The following is an 11,901-nucleotide window of genomic DNA, read 5'->3' on the forward strand; positions in this document are numbered from 1 at the left end:
GAAAAGACCGCGTTACTTTCTGTCCCGTAGTTTGAAGCAACCCGTTACACAGGCACAGATGAGGGCACTCCAAAGGGTCATAAAGACAGCTGAGAGGATTACTGGGACCACACTTCCCTCCATGGACTTTATTTACAGTCAGCGCTGTCGGAAAAGGGCAGTGAGAATCATTAGAGACTCCCTCCACCCAGCTCACCCTCTACTCAATAACTAACATTGTAAATACAGACTCAGACACAGTAGAGCGGACAGTGTCATCACACACACAACAAGATTCTTCAATAGCTTCTTCCCTGCAACAGTGCGACTGATGGCATTAACAGAGAACATCTGAAAAATACAATGTGCAATATTGTGTTTTATTTAAATATATACTCACCACCCTACCCCCATTTAATTTAATATGTATATATATTTTTTAATTTTAATCACTATCCACTATCTATGTTCTAGAAATGGGAAAGCTATTAAAACAACTAGTGCGTGTGCTCTTTATAATCTTTTTATTTAATTTAATGCTGCATTTTGTATTTTTTGTGTCTGTATTTTATAAAAAAAAAAAAAAAAAACTGCGTATGTGTCAGGTCCATGGAGAGAGAGAGAGAGAGAGAGAGAGAGAGAGAGAGAGAGAGAGAGAGAGAGAGAGAGAGAGAGAGAGAGAGAGAGAGAGAGAGAGAGAGAGAGAGAGAGAGAGAGAGAGAGAGAGAGAGAGAGAGAGAGAGAGAGAGAGAGAGAGAGAGAGAGAAGCACAATAAATAGTAATAATAAAAAATATTTAAAAAAAAGTTTTAAAAATTGAGGACAAATTGCATGTTGTGCATTGCATTTCAGATAGCACCACAGTAGATAGTGATTACAATTAAAAAATATATATACATTTTAAATTAAATTGAATTCAGCAGTGCAACCATACTGTATAACCACATGTAGCAGCGTTGTTGCACGTTGGAAGTGGGGGTAGGGTGGTGAGTATATATTTAAGTAAATAAATAAAATAAATAAGCAAAATACAATATTGCACATTGTATTTTTCAGTTGTTCTCTGTTAATGCCATCAGTCGCACTGCTGCAGGGAAGAAGCTATTGAAGAATCTTGTTGTGTGTGTGATGACACTGTCCCCTCTACTGTGTCTGAGTCTGTATTTACAATGTTAGTTATTGAGTAGAGGGTGAGCTGGGTGGAGGGAGTCTCTAATGATTCTCACTGCCCTTTTCCGACAGCGCTGACTGTAAATAAAGTCCATGGAGGGAAGTGTGGTCCCAGTAATCCTCTCAGCTGTCTTTATGACCCTTTGGAGTGCCCTCCTCTGTGCCTGTGTAACGGGTTGCTTCAAACTACGGGACAGAAAGTAACGCGGTCTTTTCAAACCGAGTGGTACCGCCGAAAAGACTGGCTGTGTGGCTGTGCTACGAGAAATCGCCTTTTCTACTACATAACAATTGGGTTCATATATTTGTAAATCGGACTCTGAAGAGGTCAGTGCTTCACCAGCCACGGGCCTCACTACACGTCTCTGATACCTATGTATGTTGTGTCTTTATATTCAATGAAAAATAATATTTTTTGTGTTTGCATGCGTCCGTGAGTCTGTGTGTCAACTGAAGACATCTGATAAGAGTGTCTTCACTCTGATAAGAGTGTCACCACTGTCACTTCCTGACACTGATGATATCAGATTGCAGGCTGAACTCGTCGATTTGAGAATTATGCTCCTTGATTCATCTCAGACGACTCCTCAGAATTAAAACATTCAACTTGTTTTTTCCAGCTGATATATCAGAGCCGACTCCTGAGAGCAGACGTATCTGAAGCTGTCAGGGAGGAACCATGGCTACCATCTCTGAACCGGACCCTGGACTCTCTGAGGAACCTGGGGACGCGTCTTTGGACCGGAGGGAGCGCAGGAAGAGAGGATCTGGTAGGTGCCCTTTAGAGAGGATTTAAAATAAATAATCCAGTAAAAAAAATGTCTTTTCATCTGCGTACGTTTAAAATGTACTTTTAGAAAAAGTTTTTAGCCAAATGGGCCGACCTGATGAACCAGTGACCGTATAGACAGATTTATTCTCCTAAATAACGACATGTGTGTGTTTGAGACAAAAAGCTCGTATTTACCTTACTTGACGTGAGATTACGCCCATGAGTTACGGACTATTGATAGGCATCTCAAGTAGTTGTGTGTTTCCTGTTATATGTCCGTTATATACGTGGAACAGAGTGCAGAGTAACTTTAGGCAGCAGAGCACAAGTTTAGTTTTTTCATGACTTATTATTAATGGAACTTAACATTAGATTGACAATGGTTTATTTAATCAACAATTTTGTGTTTTAATAATGGCTGCTCATTTAACTGAAGCGATCAGGTGAACTTATGAATTTAACATAATTCTATAAAGTTTGTCATTAATGTGACCATATCTCAAATTATCCCACAATGCATGTCCTCATATTTGATGATAACATGTATGCTAGAGACCAGTACTTGCTCTGCTTAAGTGTGCTCTAAACACGAGAGCCACAGTACCAGTCTTCACCTACTGAGGTGTTCAGGTGTTAGAGGTCTTCAGGTGTTTCTTCAAGACGGGGAGGGATTCTGCAGACCGTAGGGAGTCTGGACTGTGAATGACAGCCACGCAGTATGAATATATCAGCGTGAAAATTACTCTGTGTGCGTGTGCTTGAGTGCGTTCGTGAGTCTGTGTGCAGTAGAAGAAAAACATTTCCTTACACTGATGGTATCGGAGTGCACGCTGATAATTGGTCAGAATGAAATCAAGTGACGTTGTTTTTCCAGCTGGTAGAGCAAAGAAGAAGGCTAACTTCAGACGCCGTGGAAGCCGTCAGAGAGTAACAATGGTCACTGAGGACACGTCTTTGGACCGGGAGGAGACCAGGAAGAGAAGATTTGGTAGGTGCCCCTTTATACAGAATTTAAAAGAAATAATCCTGTCCAAAACAATGATCCAAAAAAGTATGATTTCCTCCAAATACATTTAAGATTTATGTTGATAAAACATTTTTAGCCGAAGTGACCGTGTGTGTGTGTGTGTGTGTGTGTGTGTGTGTGTGTGTGTGTGTGTGTGTGTGTGTGTGTGTGTGTGTGTGTGTGTGTGTGTGTGTGTGTGTGTGTGTGTGTGTGTGTCCTACTCCTGAACAGCTCTATGGTTTCACATCACTGTCATTGTGAGCATCGGACTGCTGAGTATTCTCCTCATCTCCCTGCGCTTCAGTGAGTCTCAATCATATCCTCCTAAATAGAATTACAATACAGTATAATCATATCAATGATTGTATTAATAGCAATGATAATGTTAAATATTGTTTTTGTAAGATTTAGTGATAATAATAGGGTTAGCACACATACACCGCATGCACACACATAAACACAGCATACACACACACAAACAATCCACACGCACTTGCACGATCACGAACACACACGCACATGCACACACACTGCACACACGGGCGTGCTGATGCAGACGTTTCAAGACAAGGTCAGCGCAGGACACCGCATACACACACACCACACACACATGCACACACACACGCACACACATGCATGTGCATACACACACTGCACACGCGCAGATGCAGATGTTTCAAGACAACGGCAAGATTGAGATAACAGCCCCGCCGTCGACACACTCTCCCACCTGAGCCTTATGTCCATCATAGACACTTTTTTGCAACATTATCCACCACATTGAGCCTCCCGAAATGTCTTGTGATATTGAAATCCCCCCTCGCCCCTGCCGACTGTATTAGTTGTTTTATTTTTCTTATGTTTTATGTGTAGGCTATGTGTGACTGTAGGCTACTGCTGCCTCTCTTGGCCAGATCACTTGAAGAGATGTTTAATCTCAATGACGCATTCCTCTGTTAACAAAAAAAACCCATCTCTCACGTCAGGTAGCCAATGTACAATCTGTAATCTTGCCCTCACAACCCCCCCCCCCCCCCTCCCCCCCCCCCCTCCCCCTCCCCCACACAAGCCCGTGCTTTAGTTCACTATAGTTAGGTAGGTTGCTGCCGTAGCTGTTAGCTGATGGCGATGAGTTCTGCCCGTTCTGCCTCCGTGCTGTCTGCGGTCAAACCAAAACAAACTATAGTGTCAGCGGCCGCACTTATCCCGCCTCTTGCGAACTAAGACCGTACGTCATATCCCGCCCCTTGCAGGCCCACCCCCCTTGATTCTACTGACGTCTGAACGACATCGATGTCCGCATATAAAGCACCAAGTGTGAATCACCCTCAGGGTCTAATCTTCTGATACACAAATGCTGCGAACTTAAAATGATTATGCTTGCTTCATAAAGTAAGAATAAGATGATCATGCTTGCTTCATTACGTTATAGGTGAACCAAAATGTTATTTTGTTGTAACATTGTAAAATGTTATTGCATTATGCGCTCAGAAATGAAATACAATATCGACCGGGGGTTTCCATAATATAGCTATGGGTTTAAAAACAACTAGAGGTTGAGCGCAGGCAACGCACACACGGACACTCTAGTCTTACTTCTATATAATAGCAGGCCTGTCGCACCAGTCACTCAAGTTGGTCAGTGTGCACGTGCCAAGCAGCCTGCAGCTCTCACACACACACAGCACACGCAAACGCATACATACAGCGCAAGTGCACAGATACACACCGCATCCACACACACCGAACACACACACCGCACACATACGCAGCTGTGCACAAACATACACGAAAGCACACACACACACACCGCTTGCCAATACAACGGCAGCGACACACTCGCCCAGGTAAGAGGTTATGTTTTTAACCGTAATGGCTCCGCCATCGACACACGTGCAGGTAAGAACACACACGCACGTTGTTGGCTCGTTCGTTCGCGAACCGGTTCAAATGAACGAGTCTTTAGGACGAATTAACCGAACCGGTTAGTTTCTCTCGTTCGTTCGGACGTCTCGTTCACCATTCGATTCACCGGAAACTCGACTGAATGAACGAACGAGTTTCCGGTAGCACTAACTCCACTGAGTCTGACTGACTCATCTGAGAACCGCGCAATGGCGTGCATTACCTGATGCGATTCACCGCTACCGGAAACTAGGCTCATTCGCGAACGACTCCTCCACCTCCTCCACTGAGCTGGGAGGAGTCGTTCGCGAACCGTTTGTTCGCTCAGCCTGGTTTCCGGTAGCGGTAAATCGCATCAGGTAATGGACGCCATTGCACGGTTCTCAGCTGAGTCAGTCAGACTCAGTGGAGTTAGTGCTACCGGAAACTCGACTGAACGAACAAACTGACGAACGATTCACGAACGACTCCTCTCGGCGAACTGAGTCACGCGAACGGGGTCACGTAAACGTATCATTAAATCCACCACTAACACGCACACGCACACACCGCAGCGACACACGCCCAGGTAACACGTTATGTTTTCAAACATAACTGTTGTCTACATCTGAATACAAAGAAAACTGTCTGTATGTTGTTCTCCCGACAGCCAACTGCGGGACAGCAACCATCAGTCATGGTTGGTGGTGAGAGACTTGAGGTGGTTGAATATTTTAAGTACCTTGGGGTCATCTTCGATTCTAACCTTAATTTTAAGCAGCATGTTAAGAAAGTTAAAAACACAATTAAATTTAATTTATCAAATTTCAAGCATATAAGACCTTTCCTGACTATGGAGACAGCAAAGACTTATATGCATGCAATGATATTTACTCACATCTCGTACTGTTACACAACATGGTCACATACATCTGAGAGCACTTTAAAACCAATCAAATCTTTATTCAAGAGAACGCTTAAAACACTAGACAAAAAAACCTATATACTACCATTATTGTAACATTACAAATAAACACAAAATCATGGACTTCGATAGTTTTCAGCTGTTTTTGGATGTCTGTCTAATCTTTAAGGTTCTGAACGGTCTAGCCCCTCCACCATTACAGAATTTTATAAAGAAGAAATCCTCTACAATAAATACACGAGCACTAACTAGAGGTGACTGCGAAATACAACGCCGCAAGACCAAATTTGGTCAAATGGTGGTGTCCATCAGAGGAACACAGTCCTGGAATATATTACCAACACATGTTAGAGACTGTGCCACTTACACCACCTTTAAAAAAAACCTTAAACAGTGGTTAGTAGCAAGCCAGACCTGCTCTCATATGTAACCTTTGGTCATTCTAATTTTTTAACATGGACTCTTGATGTGGGGACCTATTTTGTGTGTAAAAGTGTTTTTTTAATCTATTTTGTATACTGGTATGTTGTTTTTATGTTCTTGACTTGCCTTAGGACAACGGATGAAAATGAGCAATTAAGCTAACTCCGGCATATTTATATTGATGCTCTGGCTGACATATTGATTAATGTGCACTGTCCTAATCAAATAAATAAATAATAATAACGGCTCCGTCATCGACACACGCGCCCAGGTAAGAACACACACACACACACACACCGCGACTCGCCCAGGTTAGACGTTATGTTTTTAAACATCTTACTGCTATAGAATAGCAGGCCTTTCGCACAAGTGAAGGTGCGTCCACACCAAACGCGAAGGGGCGACATGACTCCATACAAATTCAACGTAGAGACGCAAATCGGGCAGATTTTTTGCTAGAAAAATCCTGCTACAAGATTTGATTTGTAGCACCCTGCACCGGCGAGCGCGTTCATGAGGATTTGCAATGCGACACTTTGGCTGTTTCCCGAAGTGAAGGCTGCAGCCTTTCACTCGAGTTGAAATATTTGAACTTTGCCGCGACATTCGTCTAATGACAGCCAATCAGCATTCAACAGCGTGGCCACTGAGTGACATAACGTAACAGCCAATCAGCTTTCAACAGAGTGGCCACTGAGGGACGTAAAGTAACAGCCAATCAGCATTCAACAGCGTGGCCACTGAGGGACGTAACGTAACAGCCAATCAGCGTTCAACAGCGTGGCCACTGAGGGACGTAACGTAACAGCCAATCAGCGTTCAACAGCGTGGCCACTGAGGGACGTAACGTAACAGCCAATCAGCATTCAACAGCGTGGCCACTGAGTGACATAACGTAACAGCCAATCAGCTTTCAACAGCGTGGCCACTGAGGGACGTAACGTAACAGCCAATCAGCGTTCAACCGGCCAACCGTTCCCCGCAGTGCCGTCCGGGGTGAACCGCAGCATGGAGGAGAAAGGGATTGTTGCCGTTTGCACTCCCGGAGCTCAATATATAATAGTGTATAATATTATATAATTTAATGTGTTATATTACGGCCAAAAGCTGTGTGAGCCTCCGGACGGCCGTTGCGCGTAGGGATTGGGCTTCGAGGGGTTTGTTTACTGGCGTTGCTATGGTTACCGGTCTTGCGCGTTCCAACGGTTTAGCGGTGGTATCTAATAATTCGCTGTCTGATCAATACTTCATTCACTGCCTCTTCCGTGGTCATTACGATATTATGGACCGACTGCGTCTGGTTCTCCGCCGTCCCTCCCTCTTCCACAACAGGTAGAGACATGCTACGGTGGTTATCTCGGCCGTGGTTGACAATGAATTGGCATGAAGCTCCGTTGGCGGGCAAAAGATGCTTGCTTCATAACGTGAAGAGAAATTTATTATGTTTGCTTCATTACGTTATAGCTGAACCTAATTGTTATACGTTGTAACATTATAGGCAATATGTTATGATATTATGTGCTCAGAAATGTGTTACATTATCGACTGGGGTTTCCACATTATAGCTATGGGTTTAATTACAACTAGAGGCTGAGCGTGCAATGCGCGCGCTCATCCTGGAATGATAGCAATGATAATGATCATTATTGTATTTGTTAGAATTTGTGTTAGGCCTACTAATATGAATAATTGTAACAATAGCAACGATAATGTTTAGAGACGATGTCGTTCTGTTTTAAAGCTCATATCTTCTGTATTCCTCTGTCCTGTCCTAGACTCACCGTCACCCTGGATAGAGGGGAGAGAGAACTTACTGGATGAACTCGGTGAGGGTTTTATCCAAGTTATTAAATATATCGCGTCATTAACATTCATTTCAAAAACACCCTCTGCTTCTGTGATTCATATTGTGGTCTACTAAGGTCAGGTTTCTATTGTCGTCTATTAAGGTTGTGCTTCTATGTAGTCTGTTAAGGTCAGGTCTCAGGGTTGTGTGTCCGTAACCAAGACCGTAAGATAAGCAGTTCTCTGTTTGTTCAGGATGTTCTTTTACATTCAACAGATGAATTGACACTTCAGGGCTGGATGCTTCACGACAAGAGTCTCTACCGTGTTTCTACTACTAAGAAGGGCTGGAGGGCCAGTAGAGAAGACTGTCAGAAGAGAAAGGCAGACCTGGTGGTCATCAACAGCAGAGAAGAACTGGTGTGTGTGTGTGTGTGTGTGTGTGTGTGTGTGTGCGTGTGCGTGTGCGTGTGCGTGTGTGTGTGTGTGTGTGTGTGTGTGTGTGTACTTTGTGGTCATGACAACAGATTACTATTACCTTTGGAAACAGGCGTTTGTCAGCAGATTGATGGATACTTCCTGGATTGGACTGAGTGATCGAGAGAAGGAGGGGACCCACAAGTGGGTGGATGGTACCCCCATGACCTCAAGGTAAGGCTGAAGACTCTGTGCATCTCTTCTCTGAGAGTGACAGACTGACCTCCACTGTCTCCTCCTCGTGGTTCTCAGTTGGAGACACGTTAAACCACGCGATGACGGCGGAGCAAGAGACTGCGTCGTAGCAGGGGAGGACGGCTGGTCTGAAGAACCGTGTAACAGACTGCACCACTGGATCTGTGAGAAGGTCCTAGACCTGGATCATCTGGAGGCTGAGCGGAACAAAGAGGGTCCGTAGACTTTGTTTGTGTTCATGAGTGGAGAACGGTTCCTCCTTTCTGTTCTATGTGCCGTAGATACAGTAAATACACTCTTTAAGAGTTGAAAGGTTGTTGGATGTGCTTAGGTCTACTGAGGTCAGGTTTCTATTGTGGTCTACTGAGGTCAGATCACAAGGGTCAACCCTTTCTGGGTTCACTTGCACTAGTTTCTATTGGAGCTGCTGAACGGTTTTGCGTTCTCCTCCACAAGCTCCGCCCCCGACTCGTTAATCTCTTCGTGGAGTGACTTCCCCTCCCTGGGTAATCTTTGTAGACACTGCTGAGATACTCAATCATGTATGAAAAGGCAGGCCAGAATACTGGGTGTGAATCCCCTGGTCGCCCTCTAGTGGACAGGTGTTAGGAGAGAGTGAAGGGAGTGTCTGACGCTGCATCTCTAGATCCGTGTTGTAGACGTTCACTCCTCTCCTCCTGGTTTCTTCAGGTTCAGTGATGCCCACGGAGGAGGAGGAGGCCCCCAGCATCACAGAGTTCCACTCCTCTACCCACGTGTTGCCCGTGGGCCAAACGGCCCGCTACACCTGCCACGCCGGCGGCACGCCGGAGCCCACAGTAGAGTGGCTCCACAACGGCAGGCCCCTGGAGAGGGACGGCACAGACGACCAATCAGAGGCCTGGGTGGAGAGGGGCTTCCTCTTCGTCAGAGGTGGGAGGTACGGCGTGAACACGGTCTGCTGCGTGGCGAGCAACAGCGCTGGCACGGCCAATCACAGCGCTGAGCTTCTTGTCTTTGGTAAGTCCTGGATCCAAGGAGAGACGTTTGTTGATATTCATCCTATTTTTAATTGATCACTTATGTCCCTGCTTGTTTATATTGTGTTATATATCTATCACTGTTTGTTCATTGTTCATTGTTATTGTCTTAATGTATGCACCTTACTCACCAAGCCTAATTCCTGGTTGGTGTAAAACCCTTCTTGGCAATTAAATCCTTTCTGATTCTGATTCTGATTGTTGATGTTTTCTTAACATTGTTGTTGATGTATTCAGAATATTGTTGTTGATGTTTTCATAACGTTATTGTTGAGGTGTGTGTATCTATGAATGTGTACATATGTACATGTATGTATGTGTTCATATCTATGTATATGTACACAGAGCGCAGGAGAACAGTACTAGTGATGATGATGATGAGGATGAAGAGCGGTTCAGCAGCTCATCATGTCTGGTTCTCCCTCAGATGCCTGTGACCTCACACTGGACCCCAACACGGCCCACAGAGACCTCTCTCTGTCTGAGGACAACAGGAAGGTGACGCTGGTTAGAGAGGACCAGTCGTATCCGGATCACCCAGACAGATTTAACATCCGGCCCCAGGTGTTGGGTAGAGAGGCTCTGACTGGCCGCTGTTACTGGGAGGTAGAGTGGGAAGGACTGGTTTTTATAGGAGTGACATACAGAGGAATCACAAGGAGAGGAGAGGGTGATGACAGCCTGCTTGGACGGAACAACAAGTCCTGGGTTCTTCATTGTACTGATGGTCGTTACTCTGTCTGGTACAACGGTACAGCGACATACCTCCCTCTCCCCCCCGCTGGCTCCACCAGAGTAGGAGTGTATCTGGACCGGCCTGCTGGCTCTCTGTCCTTCTACAGAGTGTCCCCAGGTGGAGGAGGGTCCTCAGACACACTGACACACCTCCACACCTTCTGGTCCTCCTTCACCCAGGAGGACCTCCTCCCGGGGGTGGGGCCTGGCGGTGGCGGGCCCCAGGGGGGTCCCCAGGGCGGTCCTCAGCCTCTCTGTGTCGGTTGTAGAAAGAGAGCGGGGGGCAGCAGGAGCCTCCCGGGGCTCTGGGGGGCGTCTCGGTGGTCCCTCAGTTGTAGAGAAATGGGGGGGGGGGGGGTCTGCAGGGTGCCTCAGGGGTGGAGGGGGGAGGGGGGGGGGGGAGGGGTGAGGGGTGGAGGGGGGAGGGGTGGAGGGGGGAGGGGGGAGGGGGGAGGGGGGAGGGGGGAGGGGGGGAGGGTGGAGGGGATGAGGGATGGATGGGGAGGAGGGGGTGGAGGGGTGGAGGGGTGGGGGTGGAGGGGCGGCACTTTTCACACGTGCAAACACATACACACACACACATATACAAACACACACACAAACACACACCGACACACACACACAGACACAGGAACACACACGCACACACCAAAAACACACACACACACACACAGACAGACACACACACAGACACAGGAACACACACGCACACACCAAAAACACACACACACACACACACAGACAGACACACACACGTGCACACACACAAAAACAAACCTACATAAAAACACACACACTGAGAGGACTGACGACTCAGTGTCTCTGTGGCAGTTATAGTCTCTCTCTCTCTCTCTCTCTCTCTCTCTCTCTCTCTCTCTCTCTCTCTCTCTCTCTTTCTCTCTCTCTCTCTCTCTCTCTCTCTCTCTCTCTCTCTCTCTCTCTCTCTCTCTCTCTCTCTCTCTCTCTCTTCTGGTATAGCATGATAAACCATGAAAAGGCTTTTAAGATCTCCCATAGTTAGATAAGCACATTTATTATTTGAAATGTACATAAAATACCTATTGATGGTCCATCTTTATATATAACAATTTAAGTCTTAAGGGCTCTTATATCATAATTTTTGTCATAATCCTGATATGCGACCTGATTTAAAGCCGATGTTATATTTTATTCATAATAACCAAGATATCTATGGGATAATGTTGCATGTTGTAAATGACTTTAAACTGAATCTTGATTTTTTGTGTTCTGTTGGGAACCAAGCGGCCGCAGAACATGTTCAGTTATTAAAGATATGTGCTCACCTGTTGATGAGTTGTAAAGTCTGCTGCTTCTATTGTTTTAGTCCTTGTGTTTATTGTGTTCATGTAAGGGACTATTTTTCTGTCTTTTTTGTTGATGAAGCATAATTGTAATAAACAACTCAGTGGATCCAACTGAATGTTCTCGTGTGTTCAGCCGATGATTTCTTGTTTTATTAGTGAATAATGCTTCCATAAGTGCCTTAAGAATAATAATATATTGATCAGAA

General features: G+C 45.4%; 1 protein-coding gene and 1 long non-coding RNA gene across 2 annotated transcripts; both read left to right on the forward strand.

Annotated features, from left to right (window-relative positions):
- Positions 1 to 1,769: 1,769 nt before the first annotated feature.
- Positions 1,770 to 10,197, forward strand: LOC132473635 (natural killer cells antigen CD94-like). Its single transcript, XM_060073844.1, has 9 exons — positions 1,770 to 1,919; positions 2,796 to 2,909; positions 3,159 to 3,230; positions 7,935 to 7,985; positions 8,222 to 8,364; positions 8,495 to 8,595; positions 8,674 to 8,831; positions 9,307 to 9,535; positions 10,063 to 10,197. The coding sequence occupies exons 1-9, from the start codon at positions 1,829 to 1,831 to the stop codon at positions 10,070 to 10,072; spliced, it is 969 nt and encodes a 322-aa protein (XP_059929827.1). The 5' UTR covers positions 1,770 to 1,828; the 3' UTR covers positions 10,073 to 10,197.
- On the forward strand, positions 5,428 to 7,065 carry LOC132473961 (uncharacterized). Its single transcript, XR_009529521.1, has 2 exons — positions 5,428 to 6,264; positions 6,310 to 7,065. It is a non-coding gene; the product is annotated as an uncharacterized LOC132473961 (long non-coding RNA).
- Positions 10,198 to 11,901: the final 1,704 nt, after the last annotated feature.

This window comes from Gadus macrocephalus, chromosome 2, assembly GCF_031168955.1.
Source record: "Gadus macrocephalus chromosome 2, ASM3116895v1".
NCBI lineage: Eukaryota > Metazoa > Chordata > Actinopteri > Gadiformes > Gadidae > Gadus > Gadus macrocephalus.

Coding starts and splice junctions, on each gene's coding strand:
- LOC132473635 (XM_060073844.1), top strand. CDS start 1,829: ATGGCTACCATCTCTGAACCGGACCCTGGACTCTCTGAGGAACCTGGG. Junction 7,986..8,221: donor GAACTTACTGGATGAACTCG/GTGAGGGTTTTA, acceptor TACATTCAACAG/ATGAATTGACACTTCAGGGC. Junction 8,596..8,673: donor GGTACCCCCATGACCTCAAG/GTAAGGCTGAAG, acceptor CGTGGTTCTCAG/TTGGAGACACGTTAAACCAC.